The 25,954-nt window shown below is 56.3% G+C and overlaps 1 protein-coding gene across 8 annotated transcripts in view; it reads left to right on the top strand.

The window, feature by feature from the left end:
* IQSEC1 (IQ motif and Sec7 domain ArfGEF 1) overlaps positions 1-25,954 on the top strand; it is a 376,498-nt gene that overhangs the window by 214,933 nt on the left and 135,611 nt on the right. For 5 of the 8 annotated variants that reach the window (XM_037023623.2, XM_037023630.2, XM_037023632.2 and 2 more), the window contains exon 3: positions 17,232-17,276. The exons of 2 other annotated variants lie outside the window; for them this stretch is intronic. In XM_037023623.2, coding sequence (XP_036879518.2) covers positions 17,232-17,276 — 45 coding nt within the window. Of the gene's footprint in view, positions 1-17,231; positions 17,277-21,556; positions 21,577-25,954 lie in introns of those variants that run through there. One more of the 8 variants, XM_073231109.1, reaches the window with a different exon arrangement.

A 25,954-nucleotide genomic window follows, 5' to 3' on the forward strand; every position in this document is an offset into this window, starting at 1 on the left:
CAGTCTCCTGCCTCCCTCTAACACCTGCTCATTCACTCATTCACTCATTCATTCATTTGCTCTGCCTGGAACCTCTGGGGCCCCTCTCCATCCCTCCAGGGCTTTGCTCTAACCGCCAAAGCTAGATTGCAGGTCCCACCCTGACATTCCCACACCCCTTCCTGCCCAGCACTGCTTCCGTCTGGCCGCCCCTGTGTCCTTACTTGGTCGGTCGCTCCATCTGTGCCACTTGAATGTCAGCTGTGCCAGGGCACAGGGGTTGACAGTATGCTAGCTGCTGCTCTCTGTGGTGCCTAGAAGAGCACAGGGCATGTAATTGTTCCAGAAGTCTTTGTTGAATGAATGAACTGTGCTGGGCACTGCCCTAAGCAGTGGCCACATTGCTGAGTAAGAAATAGTTTCTGCCTCTGGGAACTGCAGGCCAGTGGGGGAGACAGATGTGAGCAGACAAGAGTCCATAGAAATGCCAAAGGCCGAGACAGGAAGATGACTCGGGGACATGGAGGTTACAACGTCCTGCAGGAGGCGGGTAAGCTGAATGGGGTCTGCCAGGTGGTCAGAGCAGGAAGGGCACTGTAGGTATACAAATGTCAGGCATTAGCTCAGTTGACCTTCACAGGGACCCTGGGAGGTGGGGCTGTCATTTTCCCCATTGTGGAAACACTGTCACTGAGTTACTGAATATCTTGCCCCCAGCAACACCCAGTGAGGGGTGGAGGCAGGGCTTGAACTCAGGCCGCAAAGCCCAGCTTTATGCTCTGTACACTGAAGACTTTTGCTGAAAGTACTTGTGTTTGGCTTGAGCCTGGAGTGTGAGGGAGAGAGAAGAGATGCACCTGTGGGTGTGGGCAGGACCCAGGACAGGAGGTGTCTGCAGTGCCATGAGGGGCAGGCAGTGGGTGGTGGGGAACCATGGAGGACCCAGGTCCAGGCTGGGAGCCATGGGTGCACCCCTGCACAGTGCAGGAAGTTGAAGGGGGAGGCAAGGCGGGACTCTCCACCATCTTTTCTCTCGGCCCATAGCCGGGCACATGTGACCCCAGAGAGCAGTGACTTCTTAGGGCCTCAGATGTCTACATCCCATTTGGGACAGTCAGGGACACTGCCAGGGAAGCAGGAACTTTCTGCCCACAGGCTGGGTAAGATGGAGTGTGACTTCCTCCCTGCAGGTCTGCTAGGAGCCAGTATGCTCCTGAGAATGCCCCCGGGTCATGGTCTAAGGGGCCAGCACTGTGCCCTGGACAAGAAGACCCTTCCACTTACCAGACCTCCGCCTCCCATCTGGCCTGCACACTTACGTCTGGCCCAGGTTGGTGCTGGGTGGCCTGGACAGGGACCTCCAGCTTGCTTTTAGGAGTGTCTACACAGCCAGACCCAGGTGGGGCTGGCCCTCGCCACACGCTTCACAAAGCACTTTGGGCAGTCCCATGGGGAAGGGACCCCACAGACCTCACAGAGGTGGCATCACACAGTCTGTGTCCTTCTGTGACCTGCTCACTTCACTGAGCAGAACGTCCTCAGGGTTTGTCCAGGTTGTAGCCTGTGTCAGAACTTCCTTCCTTTGTAAGGCTGAGTGATATCCCACTGCATGGCTGGGCCACATCTTGCTGCTCCGTTTATCCGTCAGTAGGCACTTGGGTTGCTCCCACCTCTTGGCTACTCGGAGTGGTGCCGCTATGAGCATGGGTTTGTGAATATCCCTTCAAGACCCTGCTTTTGATTCTTTGGGGTGTACACCCTGAAGTGGGGCTGCTGGATCATAATGGCAGTGCTGTAAGGTTTTCTGAGGAACTGCCATGCTTATCCAGGCGCCTGCACCGTTTGATGTCCCCACCAATGTCCAGGCCGGTTCTCATTTCCCCACATCCTCACCACCACTTCCAGGGTTTTTTGTTTTGTTGTATAATGGCCATCCTTCCGGTGTGAAGTGGCCTCTCATTGGGCTTTTTATTTACCCTTTCTTGGATAAAGTCAAGTATGAATGATGAAGGTCAACCACCCTCATCCTGATGGACCACTTAGCCCTGAGGACCCCTGAGGGCCGGGTCTGGCTGGACGTCCGCCGATGCCTTTCCTGCCTTCCCTGGGGTTTGTGTCCAGGGCATGGGTGTGGGGCATGGGACTCTGGGCTCCCCAGTCCTCTAGGACATAACAACCCCAGGTGCTGGCCCTCGGGGGTGTCTGGCACACAGTAGGTGCTCAAAAGATTTTAATCATACAAGGAATACCTGCTTCCATCTGTTTTTGTGGTTCTTTATCTATTTAATTGGGAGGTAATTCATCCATATGGTACAAAAATTTATGTACACGATCTCCCTCCCTGTCCTTCTGCCCAGAGGCTGCTGCCATGTCCAGTGTCCCTGGGCACCTTCAGAGAAACTCTATGCATTTACACATGGGCTTTACTACTGAAGTGCCTCAACCACAGAGCCACCACAGGAAGCAGCTTGGTTGCCCCTCACTGCTATGTGGTTCTGATTTGAGCCCATTCAAGGTTCAGTACTGGGGACATGGTGACCAGCTAGCCCTTGAAAGAGGTGACAGCGCCCCTCTGGTGGGAAGCCATGTCCCTCATGGCTTCACCACTGTCTCCTTGGCTGACTGTCCAGATTAGTTCTGTTGGGCACATCTATTAACACTTGTTCAGTGCTGGGCCTAGGCTGGGTCTTGGGGAACAGTGGCCCCTGCCCAGGGGGAGACAGATACAGGTCAGGGTGTGCAGGGGCCTTTCAGCAGGGCCACACCACCCCCTCAAGGCTACTGGAGACATGGACAGGCATTCTGGGGGGCATTCAAGGGGAAGGGTCTGGTTGGCGGGGGCCAGGGAAGCTAACAGCCTATAGTGTGTAGGCCAGGTCTGCTCAGCCCAAGGACCTATGAATGTCTTCGTCAGCTATTCATGGGATTGGAAGTCTGTGCATAATTACCCTGGGACTTCCCTCTGTCTGACATCTAAACCACAACATGCTTTCTTATGGTTGTGATATGCATTGAGTTTTCCAAGAACGCAGCTGTTCTGCATGCAGTCGAGGGAAGATTAGGCTTTGATATGTTCGGAGCTCTGCCAAGAGCTGTCACCATTCAGAGCATCATGTCACCAAGGGCAGCATCCCTTGTGGCACCCGAGTTGCCAGCAGCCCCCTGTATCCATCAGGGTTGGAGCAGCAGTCCCATAACAGAGGTAGGCACCCGACTTCCTCCTTACGGCCCTGGGGGCAGCCCGACCCACGACAAACATGCCTAGCGACCTGTTAGTTCATTATATGTTACTTTCCTCTTTTTCTCTCTGTATCGTTCCAGTGAAGGCATTCTGTTGATTTTTATTTTAAAATACATGTGTAGCTAAGTCATTATTTATGAACTCCATTGCAGAGCAGAGGAGGGGGTGGTACCAGGTTTGTGTCGTAAAGAGGATGTATCTCCTGCACTAGTGTGTGGTAAACTTCGTGGATGTAAACACACACATGCACACACGCACACACGGGAGCAAACAGGAAATCTAAGGTGGCACCATGTCAGCATCCCGGGGGTGACACTGTCTCATAGTTTTAGAAGATGATATCCTTGGGGAAAATGGAATAAAGTATAGACAGGATCTCTCACTGCTATTTTTAACAACTACAAGTGAATCTACAGTGATGTCCAAAGAAAAAAATTAATTAAAACACAAAAAAGGCTGAGGCTAGGTGCTGAGCCGCATGGGCCAGACCCTGGTGGCTGTGGGGCTAGAAGGCCTGTGCCCCTCCCCACCCAAGGCCCAGGCCCTCCATGGGAGGCCAGTGTGGTCTCCTGCCCTCTGACACATGAGACCCCTGACCCTCCTTCTCAAGGCTGAACCCCACCAGAGGCAGTTTTCCTACCAGCTGGGGTCTTGTCAACCTCTGGAGATAAGTTAGAGACCCTGGAACAGGGCCCAGCCCCACACAGGGGCTCCCCCAGGTGGTCCTCTGCCCCACTGTGCCTGCTGACTGCTCCCTGCACCTCATCTCTGTCCAGGGCCCACTACATGGGTGACAATACAGTCACTTCCTGTCCCCTGCCCTCCGTTCCCCTTCTCTGCCTCCCACCCAGCAGCGGGGAGCTGGGGCAGACACAAGACTGAACATTCCTTCAAATGCCATTTTAAAGACAAACACGAAGCCCAGCCGAATAAAACTGAAAGGTTAGGGGAAGCGGCTGCTTTGCATGAGTTTGTCATCCTGCAAATTGACTATTCAGTGAATTGGTTTTTGACAGGTTGAGTCGTGGCCGGCCCGGGGAGAGCCGGGACAAGGCCAGAGGCTCAGAGCAGTGGGGTCAAAGCCGGACAGGCCACGGGGCCAGCTCGGGGCCGCCTGGTATCTCGAGGGCCAGGCTCTCTGGATGGACCCCACCAGAGGGTTCCCGCCTCCCCTCTCCTGTTTACCTGATTTCCTGGGGATAAGCTGGGGACACCAGGGGGTCCCAAGGAGCTGGGGCCTGGGCTGGAGGTGCCCCATGTCCCTGGTCACACCCTAGTGCACTGGCCTGACCTCAGAAGGATGAATCACCCAACTGTGAGAGGGTCCCAGCAAGAAGGCCCTGGAGCTCAGGAGGTGGCTGATCTAAGCGTGGCTAATTACAGGATGCTTTACTGGCTTCGGCAGTTTCATTCCTTGTCAAGTCGGTTCCCGGCATCTGTTTGGAACAGTTAATAAGGGAAATGATGCATTTTTAATCGCCACAGCCTTTGTTGAAATCCTCAGCCTGTTTCTCACAATGCTTGCTGGGCCCTGGGATAACGGAGTGTCTTGCTCACGTTTGCTCCCCCATATCAAATCAGAGGGGTGCCCAGCTTCAGCCCGTCCAGCAGGGATGGCTGCGGGCACCTCCCGAGTCCCTCAGTCTCCATCCTTGGCAGGACTTCAGTCCTTGACCATCTCCAGGGCTTCTGCATGAGGAGCCGAGTGGGCCTGGCAGAGATGGGGGCCAAAGTATTTGGGGTCTTTAGGCCTTTTCCAGTACCTCCTTCTGCCACAGGCCCAGCTTCCCGCCAATGAGCTGCTCAGATGGAGCCCCTTTTGCTGCCTGGGGGCGGTGTGACTAGGGGCAGATGGCTGACCTCTCTGAACCTCAGTTTCCTTTCTTGTAAAATGGGACCAGTGATTCCAACTTTGCAGGGTGGCCATGAGGATCCAGTGAGCTAATAAAGCACATGGTAGATCTTAACCTAAAATATTTCTCCTGTCCCCTTCCTCCCCTGGATTCTTGTTGCACAGAGGTCAGTTCAGGACACACTAGGACTTAAGAAACTTGGACATCTGGGAGGGGAAGGAAGCCAGGCTGTGGCCGAGGGAACGTATTCATCAGGAGCCTTTGGGTGCAAAGGATAGAAACGAGTCAGAAGGGATTTTAGTGGTTACTGTCAGTGAACAGCCCAGGATCTGGCTTCAGTGTGGCTGGGCCTGGGGGCTCCAGTGCAGTCGTCACCATCTCCTGCTTGCCTTCCTCTGGATAATGTTCCCATGTAGGGGCTCAGGGCCATTCCCGAAACCATTTGCATGGCCCGGAAGAGGACGTGTGCTGAATAGCCTGCCTCTGTCACTGGACTACCCCTGAGCTGGGCGGACGGGGTCAGCACCCACTGCCCACTGCACCAGGAGTTTGGGAGGGGGCTTCAGATGTGCATGGGAAATGGTGGTAAACTGAGGCTAGAGGCAGCCCACTGGGTACTCTTGGAATTAGAGGGCAGCATGGGCCCAGCTGGTGGCTCTCATCAGCCATGGGCAAACACACACAGCTGCTGAGGCTGCAGCTGGGCGCTAGGGAGGCAAGGCCGTGGTGGGGTGGCTGGCTGCTGGCCCCAGCACAGAGCTGGCATCCTTGGCCCTGAGTACAGGGGCTCTGCAGATGGGAGGAGAGGGTTGGCAGCTGGACGGGTCTGGGTAAGTCCACAGGGGCCCAACACTCAGCATCCAGCTGGACCCCCACCCCGGCCACCATGCCTCCCTCTTGCTGAGCCAACGGAGACTGACAAACAAGGCCTCTCTTTCTTGCTATTTCATCTTTCCTCTTTCCCAGTGGCATATATGCAAAATTTTTTTAAAGAAGTAAAAGCTGCCTGGGGCGTTGTGCGTTATCCAGGAAAACTCATCATGTGTCAGAGAGCCACCTCACATCCTTTTTGCCAGCACCTAAGGGAGGGAACAGCCTTCGTTGCTGGGCCTCCCTGGGGAGAGGCTGCGCTGGGGAGGGCAGAGCAGGGACTGCGGACAGACCTGCCCACGTTGGTGACACGGGCTGTTCCCGCCGCTCAGGCCGGGGCAAGGGTCCATGGGGGTTACCGCAGACAGCACGCAGGAGGAAGCCATTTCTCATCAAGGGCCAGGACACAGATGGCCTGGGATTCTGCCACTGGAGGGTGGGCAGCAGCCCCACATTTGCCCACCGCACCTCCCAGTTTACAGTGTGCTCGTGAGGAGGTACCAATGAGGCTCAGAACTCCCCTGGAGGCAGAGCAGGGCTGGGTGGGGGCATCCGAAGAGGAAAGTAGAGCGCGATTCAGGGACAGGCAGTCTGTCTGGGCCTGGGTGCTGCTGATGCATTCCCTGGACCCAGGCAGGGCTCTCCGAGTGCCATCTGCTCTCGGGGCTGCCACCTCCTGGAGCCCAGGGCTGAGGAGTCTGCTGACCCCTGAGCCCTGGGGGGCGGGCCGGTGCTGTGACTGGACACACAGGGCACCTCCCCTTCCACCAGCCTCCCCAAGTCGGGCTGTGCGTGTGGCCTTGCTCCGCACTGTCCTTGTTCCTTTGATGGCCCTTGGCCTGTCATCAGGCATCAGGCAGCCCCAGATCCAGATAGGACATGAGCCCAGAGAGGGTGGGGCTCTTCTCAGGGTCACCCAGCCCATCAGTGGAAAGCGCAGCCATGAAGCCAGGCTTGGGGACAGCGGGGCCGCAAGCCACCTCTCCTAGGGCCCTGTTTGTCTCTGACATTGCATACATATCAGGTTGCTAGGCCTCTGGGCCAGGCCCTCAGGAGCCGGTTCCCTGTCCCCTCTGGCCTTCCCTACCCACTTCCAGCCACACCCCCGCCTTTCTGTGCCCCACAGGCCCACCCTATGCCCACCTCCTGGCTTTTGCTGGCTGCTGGGTGCCCCAGCCTGGGATAGTGCCTGGAGACAGTAGCTTCCCCAAATATCTCTGTACCGACCAGGGACGGGGGTCCTGGGGTGTTGCACAGGTGAGGCAGCCATTGAGCCAGGCCTCAGTGAGAGGCCCGAGCCTGCCAAAGGGCAGCCCTCAGGTCTGTCAACTCAGTGAAGGGTGCCACGCTGTCTCCTTCAGCCTGAAGTTTGTCTTCTGGCTCTGTTTCATGTAAAAAACCCTATCCAGAGGGCGGCCCTTGCCAGGCCCAGGGTGGGTGGCACTGGCAGGATGGAAAAGCTGTAGGTGGTCAGTCGAGGAGGCCAAGGCAGGTCCCAGAGCAGAGTGACCGGGGTGCCCACTGAGGGCTGGGCCGAGGCCGGGGGCTGAGGAGGAGAGGAGGGCATCGCAGGTGTGTGGGTGGGGGTGGCCAGGGCTCCGGTTTGGGGGTCTGGTGTTGCCAAGATGGGCCCTGGTGTGGGGACTGCTGGTGCAGGAAGATGCCTGTAGGGCAGCCAAGTAGGAGCTGGGGAGCACCTAGCTCACTGCTCTGCAGAGTGGGGAGCGGGAAGGCCCCCCACTCTCGTGCCCCAGGGATGACACTGCCCATCCATCCACCCACTCGGCCCTGCGCTGTGGGGCTCAGCCCTGCCCAGCTGGCCACGGGCACCCAGGGCCTTCTGCCAGGCCTCAGCCATCTGCGAGGAGAATGCACTGCTCCCAAGAGGAGAGCAGGTGTGGGGGGTACCGAGCGTGCTGCGATGGCGTCCCACCGCCCTGAAGCCGGAGCCCACGCTGCGGCCTTCGTGCTGAGCTCCTCTCCTCTCATGGACAGACAGTGTGGGCTGAGCCTCTCATTTATGCAGAGACCTCCACACCCCTAGATCCAAGGGCTCCCCAAGAGCTCAGGGCCCCACTAAGGCATCAGACCCCTCTGCAGCCTGCACAGAGCTGGGGTCTGCCTCCTGCTGCTGCAGGCGGGGGCTCCCCTGGCAGCTGTGCAAACCCAGCCCCTCCTCTCTCACTCCTGCCCCCTGCTCCCCAGCCCTGTCTGCCCTGAAGCCAAGGACAGTGACACTTACTGTGTGACGGGCTCCTCTGCAAGGTGGGGTGGTAACAGCACCTGCCCCCGGGGTGTTTAGAAGGACAGAAGCCACGTACCCTGTGCCCAGCACACAGTGGGTACTCAGCACGTAGTGGCCTCACTGTTACCAGCCACTCTGAGCTCCAGGCTGCCCATGAGGTTTATGTGAAAGCGCCCAGCTCAGGGCCCAGTCTGCAGTCGGTGCTGGAAACATCATTTTTGTTTTTAACTTTCATATAACTAAAATGAATCAATACACCCAGTTTGCAGGAAGCGGTGGCAAATCTAAATGAAAAGAACTTGTGAGTTAAGCCTGAGCTGTTTGTCACCCGATGTCCCCACTCACGGCCCTCAAGTGAAGAGCAGCTTTCCTGAGTGCAGGACAAGAGGAACGGGGTCGCATGCAAGCCCCACTCGCTCCCCGTGGGACCCTGTGCTTGGTGGCCTGAGGCCAAGCAGGGTGCTCTCTGCCACTTGCTGGGAGGGTCTTCGTAGTTGTGTGTGCACAACTACATGTGTATGTGTGTGTGCATGCAAGCATCTTTACGCATGTGCACATGCGTGTTCTGTGCAGCTCATGTGATGGTAAGAGCGTATCTGTGTATTTATTTGTCTATGTCAGGTCAGGGCCAGAGAGTGTGTTTGTGGGTGGGGTGCCTTCCCGTGGGCCCCATGCTGGATGTGGAAGGGGTGGCAGTCCCACTGAGTTCCATGGCTCAGGGTGCTCACTGCATCCAGGAGGCACTCAACGAACCCTCCTCAATGTCCCGGGGTCAAGGGCCCGGGTCAGACGGTCCCCCAGCCATGCCCTGCCACACCTGGAGGGACTTGGAGTCAGGAGCCTACCGCCTTCCTCGGGCTTAGTCTCCAGTCCCAGGTGCCGCAGGAGCAGTACTCAGCCGTGCCTGAGACTGCGGAGCAAGCACCAGGACATGCCATGAGGGGAGGGGCCAGGGCAGTGCATCACCAGGGGACCTTGGCGCCAGGGCCAAAGAAGCAGGTCGCATGTGTGGACATAACACGTGTACATGTCTGCTCCTGTTTGCATAAAGGTGTTCTGCAAGGATGCCAGGACACCAATGACAGGGACTCCCACGGCAGGGTACCTTAGTGGACATGGGACAGTTAGGAGGGAGACTTCTCACATGATATCTTTTTAATTGTGCTTTGGAAACATGAGAAGACATTACTTACCGGAAAGTTAAATTTTAAAAAAGCGTGAGTTTCTACTTTTGGGGCAAGTTTGTTTTCTGGGTGTCTGTAGGGAACCCCCCCACCCCCCAGTGAAAGGACACCCTCAGGGAACATGTGCCTTAGCAAATCCTCCACCCTAAGGTTGGGTGGTCAAAATGTTCTGACTGGGGACCAGCTGCCTGGGATGATGGTGAATGGTGGGGACCATGGAGCAGAGACAGCAGACAGAGCCCCGCTGGCCCAGGTCAAGGTCCCCGCAGAGTGGCTTCCCAACTGAGAGGCCCCTGGCAAGTCTCAGCCTCTCTGAGCCTCAGTTTCCTCATGTGTAAAATGGGGATAGGAAACTCCAGCTCCCAAGGCTGGCTGGAGGACTGGGTGGAATTGTGCCAGCACGTGAAGAGTCTGCCCCCTGGTAGGGGGGTGCTGGAAACCCAGGAAGGGCCCTTTGGAAAGGCCAGGCAGACCCCAGAGGCTCTGCTGGGTGCTGCATCTGCCCCAGAGACAGGGTGGTGCCTGATGGTCCCAAAGGGGCAAGGGAGGGACTGTAGCACACCCCGACCCTCCCAGCCTGTGCTGGACTGCGTCTCTTCACTCCCCGCCCATCAGCAAATCGGGCCTGGGAATGAGGGCACGTGGCAGTCCAGACTCGGTGCCTTAAGGCACTGGGGCACCTCTGGGCAGCTCTGGGCTACGTGGTGAGGCCTCAGCCCAGCCCCCGGCCAGCTGCCCTGGGCCCTGGACATCATCTGCGGATGGCCCTGACTGAATGAGAGAATCTCTGGCAGGCCCTTTGGGGTCACAGAAGAAGTAGGGATGCTGGTGTGGCCGTGCTGGGCCTCAGTGGGCCTCCTTTTCCAAGCAGGCGTTGTTCCTGCAGTGGTGCCTGGCTTGGTCCCTGCACCCACCTTGCACCACACCAGGGAGCCTCACCTTGATCTCACTCAGCCGGCTGCCACCTTGGGCCTTTGCCCTTGCTGGTGCCCTGCCCAGGGCCCCTCCCTCTGAGCTGACATCTGCTCATCTGGGCCCAGTGGCCACCTTGTCCTGGGGGCCCTTCTTGACCAGTGTCTGAGGATAACCCCTGCGCCTCCCTCCATCCCACCACTGTCCCCTACACCTGCTTCTACTTCCTGTGCTGGTCCAAGCGGCCCGTGTGCTCAGCTCCATTCTTGTCTGCCCTATCTGCTTGCACAGGCAGTAACGGGTCCATCTTACTCAGTCTTGCATCACCCTAGGCTCTAAAGAATGCCTTCCGTCACATTCGGGAGTCTCAGTTTCCTCATCTGTAAAGTGGGGATAGAGCATCTCAGTCACAGGCTGGCTTTGAGGTGCTGTGAGTCAGTCCTGAGCTCTTAGAGAGCCTGGTTCGAAGCAGGGTCTGCGTGGCTAGTAGGTGGGATGACTGAGTCATTGTCCCAAAGATGCCTGAGCCCCCCACCAAAGTTAAGAACCACTTCTCCAGGCAAACCTCTTCACAGTGTACATGAGGACACAGGCTCAGAACAGGGCTAGATGCCCCCCAGGTCTGCAGGGCCCCCACCTGGCTGCCCTGGGCTCTCCCCACCCCTCTGTCCAGGGGGAGCTGAGTGGAGACACATCCCCTGAGGCAGGGAGTTTTCCAGACGTGGGCCGAGCTCCTGGGCAGGGCAGCCTGGCAGGGCGGAGGGGTGTGGAGGCCAGCCTGGGGACAATCACCTCACTGTGCTGGGCAGCGGGCCTCCAGGACAGCAGGCAGGGCTGTCTGGGGCCCAGAGCCAGGACAGGAAGGCCGAGGGTGGGTAGGCAGGAGCTTCTGCAGCTTCTAAGGGGGAAGGGTGCCTAGGCAGGGGCTCAGGGAACTGGACAGGGCAGCCCCTGCATGAGCTGGCACAGCACCACCTTGCGTCTGCCTGGTTTACAGAGCGCCTCTAGCCCCTCAGCTCCCAGGAGCCTCACTCTGCCTCCGCAGTGGGAAGGTCAACCCCATCTCACAGATGAGGAAGGAGAGGCTGAGGCAGGGTCGCCTGGCTCACGTGACCAGCTCTGGGAGCCCGGTGGGTCTGTGTGACATTGGGCAGACAGCCTTATCCCTCAGGGGTAAGGGGACAGATAACAGCGCAGCCTGGCCTGGGGGGAGGTGTTCCTGGGTCCCAGTCCCGTTACCTTCCCTGTGTCTCTACTTCCAGAGCCCCAGGGACTCGGGCAGCACTGAGAGGTGGGCCCCACACCTGGCGCCTGCTGTGGGTGCCCTCAGCGGGGCAACGGTAAGAGTGGGCCCCACACCCAGCCCCTGCCGTGGTGCTCTCTTTCTGGCAGCCTGGCCGCGTGGTCAGGAGCACCGCCCAGCATGTTGTTGCTCACGTGGCCCCTGTGATGCGGACGCATGTGGATCTGGCATGGAGCAGGCTTGGGGTAGAATGGCGACTACTGCCTCCCCTGTTGCCCTCATCTCTGCCCCAGAATTCTGGAGCCCTAAGAATGGCCAGACGCTTATTATCACTGCCCCTGGGAGAGCGTCGGTCCAGCCTCTTGGGTCAGCCTCCATGTGTACCCAGAGCTGCAAAAACATTCCCACCCTGTGACCCAGAAATTCCAGGAATGGGTCCTAAGGGAACATCCGGGCCTGTGCACAGAGACCATATTGACGGACACTCGGGTAGCCTTGTTTACAGGGCAGAGGAGAGGTGGGGCCAGCCCAGCACCCACCCAGGCCGGCGGGGAAGTACGCGCCTGGGTTCCAGGCAGCTGCCAAAGGGGTGACTTGACGGATGCCTGAGGACTTAAAAACACATTCGAGAGAAGCACTGGCAGGGGACAGGGTGGGAGGTGGATGTATTTTACAGAATAGAGTGTATTTTTATGTATCCAAAAGACCAATGTATACCCAAGCACAGGCGCACATTTAGAGAAGGGCCCAGCCAGAAAACGTCCTCAGATATTACCCCTGGTAGACCCCTAGGGAGTTGGAATGGTGGGTAATTTTACTGTCCTTGTGTTCTGCTGTTATTTTCTAAGGTTGATATGTATTAATTATTTAATAAGAGGGAGGGGACAGTGTAACAGGGAGGCGTGTGGCCTTTCCTGCCTCTTTGGAGATTGAGGTAGATTCCACAAATAACTCTGTTGCAGGGACAGTGACAGTGGAGAGCCACCTGGCATCAAGCTCCTTCCGGGTCATGCCCTCACCCCAGACATGGACTTTCTGAAACCACTCACTGCTTTCTGCAAACAGGCCCAATCACAGAAGCTCCCATGGGCTCTGGGCTGGCTTCCTGGGTGGGGGGCTTTGGAGAGGGGATCCCATCATGTGCCACATGGCCTCCAGAGCCTCCCTTCTCCCCATTACTTCTCAGGAACAAACAAGGTCACCCTCTGGCCTGAGACACAATAGCTCAGAGCCACCTGTGGCAGCCTAGACCCCCACTCCCCAATCAGGACCCTCCAGGTAGTCCAGAAAGGACAGGCTGCCCAGAACTCTTAACAGCAGCAAAAGTGTTCTTTTCAAAACTGACAGAACTTTCCAAGTTAGAGGGCCCCAGGGGATTAGCTGGTTCCATATTAGATCTATCTGGGGAGCTTTTAAAAACAAAGATGCACACGAACAGATATTTCACCGAGGAAGATGTATGGATGGCTGGTCAACACATGAAACTGTAGTCAACGTCATTAACAGTCAGTGAAATACAAACTGAAACCACAGTGAGATATCATTACATATCTAGCAGAATGGCTAAAATAAAATAGTGGCAGCACAAAGCGCTGGCAAGGTTGTGGAGAAACTAAATTATTCCTGCCTTGCTGTTGGGAATGTAAGATGGTATAGCCAGTCTGAAAGACAGTAGTTTGGTGGTTTCTTTGCAAAGTAAATGTACACTTATCATATGACCCAGTTATTGCACTCTTGGGTATTTATTCCAGAGAAATGAAGACTTATATTCACACAAAGGTCTGTTCGAGAATATTTATACCATTTCTATTCATCAGAGCCCCCAAACTGGAAACTGCCCAGATATCCTTCAGCAGATGAATAGAAGAACAGTGGTATATCCAAGCCATGGAATATTATGCAACCAAGAAAAGGGAAGGAACTGTTGATATACTCAACTTGGGTAAACCTCCAGGGAATTATGCTGAGTGAGAAAAGCCAGCCTTAAAAAGTTATATACTTTATGAGTCTGTTTGTATAATGTTGAAATGTTATACATACAAATCTTGAAGTGACAACATTTGGAGATGGGGCACAGATAGGAGGTTGTCAGGGGTGAGGGACTGGGCAGTAGGAGGGGTGTAGCTGTAGAGGGAGGGGTGCTCAAGAGAGCCTGGCAGTGGAACAGTTGTGTCATTTGATCACAGAGGGGTTACGCAAAGCTGCACATGTGCTAAAATTACATAGAGATAGGCACACAGACACACACAGTGCACATGCTTGTATAACTGAATAACCTTGGTGGATTATAACAAGGTCAATGTCCTAGTTTGAATGGTGTACAATGGTTGTGCAAGATGTTATCACTGCGAGAGGCTGGGGGATGGGGAAATGGGACCCCCTGTGTATCTTATTTTACCATCTGGTGAATCTATGGTTATTTCCAAGTTGAGAGTTTAAAAAAAGGAAAAACACCCCAGGTGCAGGAACATGCCCCACTGGTTATGATTTAATTGGTCCAGGTTAGGGCCCAGGCATCTGCATGTCAGTATTCCTTAAAAGCACCCCAGTGTGTGTACTGTACATCCAGGCATGGAAATACTGACCGTTCCTCAGTCAGTGGAGAGAAACTGAGGCCGGAGAATGGAAGGGGTTTTTCCAAAGGCCACACAGCTTCTTGGGCAGGAAGAGAATGACCAAAGGGAAGGACCACCCTCTCTACTCCTGCTGAGCCCAAGGTCTGGAGTTTTCCTGCTGCTTGAGGCTGGAGCTGAACCAGGCAGTTTGTTTTAAGGTATATTTTTACTGAAATACAGTCTATGGCTTGTTGCACTGCCACAAACAACACACTCATGTAATCAGCACCTGGACCCCAAAAGGGAAGATGACCAGCTCCCCAGAATCCCCTCGTGCCCCTGCCAATCATGGCCCAGTCCCCTACCCCCACCCGGGGTGTCCTATCCTGACTTCTTACAGCCCAGAGCAGTTTTTCCTGTTCGTGAACTTGGTGTAAGTGGGTGGGTGCTGTTTAGAAGCTCAGCCAGGGAGTAGGACTGGAGCAGCCAGTTTTTTCTGAAGGAAAAGGAAGTGGCCTCCCCAGGAGCCCCCAATCAAGTAGGGCCAGGGGGCAGGGAACTGAGAGGAAGAGGTGTCCCCAGGGAAGCCGCCTCATTCAGGGTGGCCAGAGTGGGCTGTATCCCCCAGGTGGGGGTGGAACTGGAGCCCTGCCTAGTGGGCAGAGGGCTCTATGTCCCTGAGCCTGGTCTGGGGTCCCCCGAGATCCTGGGCCAGGTGGACAGAGCTCTGGGCGTGGGGCTGCCAGGCCTCACACCAGGTGACCCAGAGCAAGGAAGGATAAAATGAAGATTTCATATTGAGTGAAACAAAGACCTGTTAATATAGAACAAGTGTGTTAATATAACACAGTAAAATCTCATTTATGTGCTGTTGGTATCACACATTAATATAATCTATATTCCATGTGGTATAAGGCATATTAAATAATATAATATGCTAATCTTTATGGAATGCTGACTCTGTGCCTGGTACTGTTTGAAGTGCTTTAAATATATTAACCATTTAATCTTCCCAAAACACTACAGATGGGACACTAAACGAGCACAGAGAGGTTTGTTAACTTGCCCAAGGTCACACAGCTAGTACCTGGCAAAGCTAGGACCTGAACCCGGGCCCTCTTGGCTCTAGAATTCATGTTGTAACCTTTAAGCTCCAACATCTCAATATATGTGTAATAATAGCTACGTGAGTATCTCAGATGTGCACGCACTGGCGTTTTCTGGTTTTTCCTGGGAGCCATCTCTCATCTTCCCTCAGCATCTGTGTGAGGTGCAGCTGTCACTGCCACCTCATGTTCTGGGCAAGGAGGCCGAGGCTTAGGGGGCTCAAGCACGTTCCAGGTTGGAACTGGGGGTTGAGCTCAGGTGATTGCTTCCAAATCCAGGTATGCTCAGGCGGCGGCCTCTCCATGCCCCACAACTTAGTTCTGACCCGTGCCTTTCCCGTTTGCGGCCTTGGTGAGCAGAAGGGGGGTAGTGGGTCCTTAGCCTGTGGCTGACGAGGCTGCACTGGCCCTGCAGGGCACGTGGCAGAGGGAGGGCTCCATTCGGAGCCAGTCCTAGCTGGGCTGTCGGGGGGATCAGCAAGTTGCCAGGAGGGGGACTGCCAGGGGTTCAGGCTACCAAGGGGGTCCCTGGGGTGGGGAGGAGTGGAGAGCCCAGGCAGGGGCCACCCCAGGTTTAGGGCCCAGAGGATGGTCCCCATTTTCACATGTATACTTCGGTGACAATACTGCCTGGTTGGAAAATACTCTACATCCTTCCAGATCTTGAACCCGTGTATCAATCTGGTGGTGCATCACCAGACCTCCCTCTTGGGCCGTGATGAAGACTAAATGAGGTGATACACATGAAGTGTTAACACCAGTGCCTAGAAACACAGGCATGCTCAGGAAATATTCACTGTTATTAGGGAAGTCGGAGAGAGAGGAAGGGAGGAAAAGGAGGAGGGACAGAGGAAAAGGGAAAGGAAGGAAGAAAGGAATCTGCGTAGGGGTCAGGGAAGGCAAAGAAGACTCACAAAGGAGTTGACATTTAAGTGGGGTTTCGTAGAGTGAATATGAGTTTGCTATGGGCTAAAGAGGCAGCAGGTATGGAATGGTGTTCCAGGCACAGGCCCCCCCTGAGCTGCACTCTTAGCACTGTTAGGTGGGGTGGGGGGCATGATCCCTCGTGCCTCATGAGGTTTATGCAACTAGGATGAGAAAGTGTTTGGGAAAACACCTAGCACACATCCATGTATGAGTGACCAGGCGAGGGTGGGATTGAGAGCTGCATCCGCTTGTGCAGACTTGGGGCTTCCTGAAGGCAGGAATTCCTTGCCGTGCCTAGCATGGGTCCTGGCATGGGATGGAGGGGAGACCTGCCTCCTTCCTAGAAAACCCGGCACCCTTTGGAGCAAGCATAGGGCAGTGAACAGCCTGGGGAAGTGACTGGGGGACATCCTGATGCCGGCCCTTGGCAAGGCCTTCTTGGCACCTAGGCAGAGTTGCTGAGGGACTCCGGCTCCAGGGGAGAGGGAAGCCCACCTGCCACCTCTTCAGTGGGGGCTGGAGAAGGAGTCACCAGCGACAGGGCTTGGTCCTGGGGGACCTCATCTGCTGAACGTGGGGCTGGCAACCAGCTACGCTGTAGCTGGGTGGCAAGTAGCAGCCTCGCAGGTCAGCCTCTGGCAGGCGGGTTTCCATCCAGGCTCTAGCAAAGGTGGCTCAGGAAACTGAAGCTCGGGTGATCCGTGGCAGGCCCCCGGCGTTGGCTCAGAATGGCAAAGCCTGTGGCACCGAGCACAGGCCCACAGACGAGGGCCCTGGACTTCTGAGGCGATGGGCTAGGGAGGTGGTGTCCTGTGCAGGAGGCCAGAGGTGCAGCTTGACAACATCGCCCCCTGGGGATCCTGTGTTACATCAGCTGCTCCCCCGGGGCAGGCATGGCTGAGCGGGTAGAGGCGGAGCAGCTTCTCTGCTGACAGGGCAGAGGGAAAAAAAGCACATGGTTTCTTGAATGTGGGCACTAAATGCTTCTGCCAGGGTGGCTCACCTGCCCCAGGACCTGTGTCCTGGGACCGCGCGGTGTGGCCTGGGCAGGCACGGCCCTGGGAGTGTTTGTGTGTGGGGGTCTTCAGTAACCCTGTTTCACTTTTGCCACCCCAGGAGCTCCCTGGAGACTGGAAGCCGCCTCTCCACTGACCGGTACAGGTACTGCTGCTCCCTCCCCTCCAGGCTGCCCAGGGACCCGGGGCCCACCCATCCCTTCAGCACCTAGGCTGGGCCCCATGATGCCATCAGGGGTGGCCTCGTTTGGCTCAGTTTCCCCAGGGACTGGAGGTACCGCTGACACGTTCCCTGAGAACAAGTCCAGCTAGGAGTGGTCCCCCAGAGACCAGAGTGACCGTCAAAGGTCCCCCTAAAGACCAGGGCTCAGCCGATAGCTCCCCTGGGACCCGAGGCTGGTGGCCTCCTGAGGGCCAGCCTGTGGCTGACAGCTGCCATGCTGAGCAGGGCCACTGCTTAAGGGAGAAACCGATGATCTCTCTTGGTTTTCAGACTGTATATGGAGGAAGCAGGGGTGTCTGAAGGCCTCTGCCTTCACACTTTGCGTTTTGTAACTCGGTGTTTCCATCAGATGTTGTCACAAGAAAGCATTCTCTGTTTTTGCAACAAAGGGCTGGAGCCTGAGTGCTGGGGATGGTGCCCTGGGCTGGAGGTCAGCAGGTGTCCCCACACTGTCTTGAGGGACCAGGGACAGGCAGCTGCTCCCCAAGTGGGCTTGGCACGTGGGCTGTGTGTGTGCAGTGGTGCAGTCAGGGTGCGGGGTGCCCCACTGTGTTGTAGAGGTGAGTACAAGTGAGCCAGTGCCCAGGGCGGGGTGGGAAAAGGGCATGCTATGTGCAGAACGGCAAAGGGGGGACATGGCCAGGGCACAGAGGGCGTAGAAGGGTGAGGCAGGGGCTTGGGCAAGAGCCGAGTCCCCTGGAGGAACCTGGCGTCCTTAAAGGGCTCCCAGACAAACCTGAGAGGAGACCCTTGGGGCAGTGGAGATGGCCGGCAGGGCCAGGGCCCCACACGTCGGGGGCAATCGACGCGAGAGGGTTGTGGGGATCAGCTCTGATACCCTGAGCCTGCCCTGGCTGGGCAGCCCCCAGGGTGCGGCTCCTGGGTGGAGAGCTGGGTTGTACGCACACTTGTGGAAGCCTGTTCGTGGACACTGCACAGCCACGGCCATGGATAATGTGAACAGGAGTGGCGTGTATTTGATGAGCGTGACAGGGTCCCACTTCTTGACAACTACACAGGCCTATTAATTAGCCTGATTTATTAGTTATTACTTATTATTACTACCCCATGGTACAGAAGTCACTCGTTCAGAAACCTCATCTGGTGAGCAGAGCTGGGATTTGAACACTTCGCGATGCCATTGCCCCCTCGTCACCCACACGGACACACTGCATTCCCACAGCCCCTGCCTGGCTTGCCTGGGGTGAGAGGTTCAGGCTCTCCTGTAAGTACCCAAGCCACCAGCTTCTCTGGAAGCCACCCACATTGCTGACGGCCGTGTGGCTCCACACACATTGACCTCTCTGCCAGCCGCTGGTTGGCGCCCTGCTCGGGGCCAGGCCACAGAAGGCTCTGGAATGAAAGGAGGGTTGGCCCCCTCAGGTTTGACCCAGCCCTGGCTCTTGCCAGACCAGGCAGGCGGTCATAGTCAAGAAGTGGCCATAGCAACCACCACCCTTGAGGCTGTCCTTGCCTGACCTCACAGCCCTGCAGGACCAAGCTGGGGTTCAGGGCAAAGACAGCAGGGCCCTCAGTTCTGCACCCCAACCCATAACCCGCCATTATTTTCTGAACACATGTGGGTGTTGGACCCTCGGGATACAGAATGGATGGTCCCACTGCTTTTCCAAGTCTGTGTCAGGTCATGGGGGTCATGCAGCAAATGGAGAGAGGAATCCATCTTTAATGTAATGTGTCAGGGGTTGATAGGTGCTGTGAAGAAAAATAAGTGGGGTAGAGGGGGAAGAGAGTAATGGGTGGGTGGTCAGGGAAAGCCCTGTGAGGAGGTGTCCTGTCACCAGAGATGAGAAGGAAAGGGCTGAGCCACATGACTGCCTGAAGGCAGCGCATGCAGGCTGTGGGGATGGCCAGTGCAAAGGTCCTGAGGTGGAGCATGCTGGACCTGCTTGAGGAGCTGTGAAGAGGTAGGTGCCAGATGGAGTCTGCCCGCATCCCTGTGATCTTGCCATCGCATGTGACCTAACTTCTGACCCTCACATCAGCCTTGGGACACAGGCAGAGCCAGGCTCAATGTTCCCATTTCACAGATGAGGAAAGCTGAGACCCAGACACCAGAGGTGCCCTGGTGCCAGTCCCAGGCCCTGGACCCAGGGCCCCGACCGCGCCCTCCCACCCCTGCCTTTAGGGCAGTGGGGCACCAGTTGCTGCTCCGGGGAAGCTACTGAGAATGCCTCGGGCTCCAGGCAGAGGTGCTACTCGGCCGGGGGCCCGCAGAGGTTCTGGGGGCCCCATTCACGGCCTGGGAATTCAGAAACAAAGGTTCCAGCCAGTAATTGCCTCCTTTCAAAGGCGCAGCCGGCTTCCTCTACCAGGAGCGTGAGAGGGAAGCTGATGTCCTCGTCCGGGGAAGGGGGTGGGGCGGCATCTCAGGGCGGCTGGCGCGGCCTGCCCGCCACCTTGGTAAACAGGCTCGTCAGCCTTGGCAGGTGGCCGCTGTCGCCTGCCTCCTGCACCTGCCCCGTGGTTATTAGCAGGTGTCTGATGGCTCCTCTCTCACCAGCCTGGACAGCGTGCATTTCCTGAATCCCCTGGCCCGTCCTGGTGGTGCTGAGCGTGCCCTTCCCTCCCTGGGCCTCATGCTCCCGTCTGTGCAGTGGGAGGCTTCGCTGAGCTGCATCGAGGGCCTTCCTGGCTCTGGCCATCCAAGTCGGGACATTTCCGAGGAGTGTTCCTCAGCACTGATGGCTGGGGAGGGGTCATTCTTGCGGCAGTGGGCTGGCCCTGGGTGAGCCAGAGGCGAGCAGTGAGAAGTGCGGCGTGGGCCCCACCCTGGAGATGCTTGTGTGGCAGCCTGTGGAGAGACGGGGAATTAGTAAATAAACAGGACTGATTACAGTCCTACAGAGAAAATCAGGTAGGGTGGAGAGGGGAGGGGGCTCAGATGGTCAGGGAAGGCTCTGAGGAGGTATTTGAGGTACGATCTGATGGGTGAGGAGCAGCCCAGCATGGCATCTCTGGCAGAGGGGGCTGCACAGAAGGCCCCAGGGGCATGGTGGCCTAGGGGACATGAACGGGCCAGGTATCTGGGCGTGGGGGACCTCAGAGAGGTCAGTCGCAGGAGCCAGGTGAACAGGTCAGCAGCCTGGCCTTCATTCTGAGAGCAGTTAGGGGGCACGTACGGGTGTGGGGCAGAAGAGTGGCATTTTAAGGTCCCTGCAGATGAGCCATAGGGCAGTCAGAGTAGAAGTCAGGGACCCACCAGGAGGGTTAGGGAGAGGGAGGCTCGGCCCCGTGGTTCTGCTCTGTCACCTGTGCCTGCCAGGCCCTGGGCTCCACAGGGCCACCCATTCCGCTTATGGTTCCTCCGTCCCTGCCCAACAACGCCCTGGGCTGGCCACAGCCATCCCTCCCTCCCTTGCTAGGACAAGACCCTCCCAGCAGCCAATGAGCAGCTGTCATCGAGGTTCCATTTTAGATTTTATCAATGTGTCCCCGTCGCCCGGGCAACGCTCTGGGCGGCCCTGTCCGTCTTTCTCTGCCTGCCTTTCAGAGCCAAGCTCTCCCACCCACACCATGTGGCTACGCGGTGACTTTTTGCTCAGGCGGCCCAGTCGGGATTCCGCCAAACGCAATTGATCTGGCAACCAAAGCCGGTGTTGCCCTGTCTGTCTGTTGTCTCGCCCCCTCCCTGCCTGTGCCCCCCACCCGGTCTTCCGGGCCTCAGCCACCCCCAGGCCAGGCGGACAGGTGGGTGACTGCCTGGTGAGGTGCTGGCACGGCCGCCAGGAGCCCCGGGGTCCAGTAGGAAGAAGGGGCTTGAAGAGCTGCGGGCAGGAGCCTAGCACCCAGGCCCCTCGGGATGAAGGGCCAGGGGCCCCTGCAACTCGACACAGCCAGGGCTGCCTCGGTTTGCTCCTGGGACCCCTGGGGGAGCCCCAGGAAGCCCCAGCCACCAGAATAGCAGCAGTCTGAGCCTGCCTGGGTGAGCTACACCAATGAGTTGCTAGGCTTTTGTGCACACAGCTCTTTGTATTGGAGGCGTGTGCTGCGGGAGCCGCTGGCCAGGGCCTGGCATGTGAAGGGGGCTCCGCGGCCGGCCAGAGCCGCCCTCCCCCAGCCCCCACCACCCCTTCCTGAGTCTCGGGAGGCCCCAAGGAAGTCGGGCTGGACACCTAAAGCCGAAAATGCTCAAGTTCAAGGCCTTTTGCCTGGATTACTGGCAGTTCCTGTGTCTGCAGCCACTGCACGGAGTCTATAAGAGGTATGTGGACCTGTGGGGAGGACCCCGCCGCTGGGCACTGGGGCTGTGGGGAATCGTTCGCCCCACGCTTGCTGAGGTGGCCTCCGCATCTGGCTACCGGCTCCCTGCCACTGGCCAGGAAGAGCAGCAGCTTTTGCTGCAGGTCACTTTGCAGCGCAGTTTAATTGTACTCTCCTCTTCCTGCAGTCCTGAACCTGGTAGGATTTCTGCAGAAAAGTGGTCACCCAGAGTGCTCTGTGGCCAGGAGCTGTGTTCCATTGTTCCTTGGGGCTGGGATGGGCCCTGCAGCAGTTTTGCTCCTGAGCAGGTCTGACCCCATGGAGGGCAGCCCTGGCCTGCCACAGTCCACCCCCTGCAGCCTCAGGGGAGGCTCTGGTCACTGAAGGATTTGACTGCCTGAAGCGAAGCAGGGGTTTGAGACTTACTTGGGAAAGCTGAATCGGGATCCCTGTTCTGGAGGTCAGGAAACCAGAGCTCAAGTCCCTTCCCCCTCTGTGTGACTCTGCAGATCACTTCCACTCTCTGAGCCCTAGTTTCCCCATTCTTTGGGGATTTGGACCTGATGACGGGCAGTGGCACTTGGGAACTGCAGAAACCACAGGCCCAGATGTTAGCAAACCTGATGGTGTTTTCCACATGTGTGTTTGGTCCATATGCACACCTTGGCTGAGAAGCGCCGGTGTGCAGGCCAGCGGGAAGGGCATAACGGAGCTGTGGCCACGGTCGCCGTCAAGGGTGTGATGAAGCCCTCTGAGGAGGGGATTAGAATACCGGCTATTCTGAGGGAATTGGTTTTTCCTGATTTCACACTCTGTGAAGTCCGCGGCTATTAGCATGCAAGCATTTCTGGGGAAGTGTGGGAGCTCTTATTTTCTCTTCCAAGAGCTTTCTCTGAAGGGGACAGGCACTGGGGGTCTCAAGGCTGCCTCAGAAAGGACGTCCCCACTCTGGGGTGGGTGCCAGGGAGAGAGGCCTGTTCTGCATCCGATTAGCCCCAACCGCATCTGAGCCCCGATTAGCCCCAACCGCATCTGAGCCCCGTGCAAGTGGAAGAGCCTTTCATGCTCACCCACCCCAGTTTATTCTTACCGCCCCAGGAAGCCTGCAATATTCTGGCTATTAGTTCTTTAATGCCTAGGAGGATGGAGTATTTTATGTGATGGCTAATCCTCAACTGTACTGCAAAAGAGCCATTAAGCCCCCACTTTGAACAGCTAAGTGGAGACCAAAGGGCACCCAGCCAAGTAAGCGGGGCCAGAGGTCCCGGACCCAGGTCTCTTTTGTCCCAAGATGGCATCTCTCTTGAGGGCTCCATAGCTTCAAGCCAAGTGGCATGGGGTGGGAGGGATGAATGAGTCACTGCCCCACCTCACAGGGGCTCAGCTGGGCGAGATAGGAGCTGTGGTCAGAGCCTTGAGAAAGGAGCAGGACTGAGTGTGAGGGCTTCAGGGAAGAGGTAACAGCTGAGTGGGTTGTAAAATGTCTGGAGGAGTTGGCTGGGCTGAGAAAGGAGGACCAACTCATATTCTAGGCAGAGGGAAAAGCACATGGAAAAAACCCAGGGGCATTCAAAGGGCAAATGTCTTCAGGTGGTAGCAAGATGCCGTGAGTCTGGGAGGGGGTGCCACAGACTGGCGGTCAGGGTCAGGGGCTGGGCTTTGTGCTGCACAGAGTGGGGAACCCATGAAGGGCCTTAGGGAGGGGATGACAAACTGAGAGTCACCTCTGGAGGTCACGTGGTCTGGCTCAGCCTCCAGGGGTACCCGTGAGAGGCCTCTTGGCCCCAGCCCATTGTGGGGGTTCCCACTCAGAGCAGGCGCTCTTTTCTCAAGCCCTGAGTATGGCCCAAAGACAACTGGGACATAGACAGGAGCTCCTAGCCCACAGGGGGAAAGACACCACTAACAAGCCATGAAGGGTGAGGCCAGGGGATAAATAGAGATAGCACAAAGAAACCAGCAGCACGAGGGAGGCCACCTGGAAGAAATCAAGGGAGGCTTCCTGCAGGAGGTGGCATCTCTGCTGCCAGTAGGTAAAGGATGTTTCCAGACATGGTAGGCACTATAGGCAGAGAACACAGCATGAACAAACATGGAGGTAGAATGGAGCCTGGTGTGGTTCAGAAATGGTCAAAGCTGAGGCTGAAGTGAGGGCCTATGTCTGGGGCTGAGACTAGAAAGAAAGGCAGGTCATGCTGAGGCTCACAGAGCCCTTGCTATGTGGGAGTCACCATGCTAAGCTACGGCTCATTCTAAGCACTAACCCAGTGAAGTGGGGATGTGATTATTCCATTTTCCAGGCAAAGAAACCAAGGCATAGGGAGAAGTGGCTGGCCTGAGGTCACACAGCCTGGCAGTGGGACCTTCAACGTCTTACCTGGTCATACAATGCCAGCCGAGGAGCTCCAGCTGGGCACCCCAGCAAATGAGACGCACAGGGCTGGAGGCTGGATGCATCCTCTTTCCATCAGCTCGTGACGGTAAATGATGGTCACACATCCACACAGGCAGGTGGATGAGAACTCGGCTTTTTGGCCAGGCCTCAGCCTGGTAGGATGCTCTAGAAGGCGCTTTCCCTCTGAGCCTCCTGCACACCAGGTGGGAGGGGTGATCACCTGCCTCTCCTGACTCCCATGGGGGTCGACAGGGCCAATGCCAGGAAAGTACTGCCGCCCCACCCTCCATAGAGGCTCCGGAACTGGTGGCTCTCCTTGCCCAGACAGATCCTCCCCCAGGGAGCCCCGCACACAGAATCTCTTGGCTTTTTTGCCTGATGCCATATTCTGTTATTTAAAACAGCCACCAGCCGCCCCAAAACTTAAGAGTATAAAAAGGGCATTTTGCAGACAATGCATAATTAACCACTTCTAAACACAGGGTCTGCCAGGCTCCCTTGAAGCTGTTAATTATTCTTCATTAGTGATCTTAAATTAATGTAAAATAATCCTGGAGGTCTGCCAGAGGCTGAGGCTGGGGGAGTGGAGTGGAGTTGCTTATTTTAACTAGAAAACTGAAGACGTGTTCATAGGGCACCCCTGCCTTCCGCTGGGCTGATGGTGACCCTGCGGACCCCTCAGCTTTGGCCCAGAGGCCCCTGTGGGAGGGCACAGACCCTCTCCCCAGTCGCCAGAACCTGGCAGACCCCAGGGTACTCTCGCTAATAAAGTAATTCAGATGCAAAGAAAATGTGGAGAACAGTATAAGCACTGCCCGCCTTCAGAAATAAACCATTATGGCTGAGACGGATGGCCCTGGGGACCTCCCTCAAGTCCCATCCCACCCCTGCTCCCCTAGACGTAGCCTAGGCAGTCCCCACGGTTTCGTGTACATATTTCCCATACACGCTTTTATAACTTTGTTACCATAGAGTTTTTTACACGTCTTTAAACCTCAAGTACATCATTTCATAATTTGCAACCTGCTTTTTACAAATCTTTAGTTGTGGTAAAATACATAGAACATAAAATTGCCCATCTTAACCATTGTTGAGTGTGCAGTTCAGGGGCATTCAGTGCATTCTCACTGCTGTGCAGCCACCCCCTCCGTCCATCTCCAGACACTGTCCACATGAACACTCACTCCCCGCCCCCTCCCCTGGCCCCTACTACTCCACTTCCTGTCTCTGTGAATCGGACTACCCTGGGGCCCTCTTATAAACGGAATTACACCATGTTTGTGCTTTTACAGCCGGCTTATTTCACTGAGCAGAATGTCCTCAAGTTTCATCCATGCTGTAGCCTGTGTCAGAACCTCCTTCCCTTTTAAGGCTGAATCATATTCCATTGTATGGCTGGACCACATTTCGTTTATCCATTTATCCATCAGTGGACACTTGGGTTGCTTCCACCTCTTGGCTATTATGAATGATGCTATTGTGAGCATGGGTGTGCGGATATCTCTTCAAGATGTAACTTTATTTTCTTACTTTAGGGGTGAGATTCCCCCCTGTTGCCAGGTATAGTTCTCATTCCTTTGTTTACACTGGTGTGTAGTAGTCCATCATACAAATCTCTGTTCCCCTGTTACATATTTAGGTGCATTTTTTATATTACCCACACGACTACAGTGGGCATTCTTGCACACATCTCCTTGTGCATGTGCGTGGCACTGCTGTAGGGTTTATACCAGGTGATGCACTCGTGTCCTCAACCTCACTGGGCTGTGGGAAATGGAAAGTGGTTTTGTAGGTGTGCATCCTCACCGGCAGCCTGCAGGAGCCTCCAGGTCTCCACATGCTCGCCTACACTCAGCATTAAGAACCAGATAGTGTTTTCAATGTAAAAGGAAAGAAAGAGGGAGCTAAAGTGAGGAGAATGCTGTAAATGGTAGCTCCACTCAGCATCAGGTATCCCGAAGTGGAGGGGGAGACACGCATGTGC

This window comes from Manis javanica, chromosome 3 (genome assembly GCF_040802235.1).
Source record: "Manis javanica isolate MJ-LG chromosome 3, MJ_LKY, whole genome shotgun sequence".
NCBI classification, from domain to species: domain Eukaryota; kingdom Metazoa; phylum Chordata; class Mammalia; order Pholidota; family Manidae; genus Manis; species Manis javanica.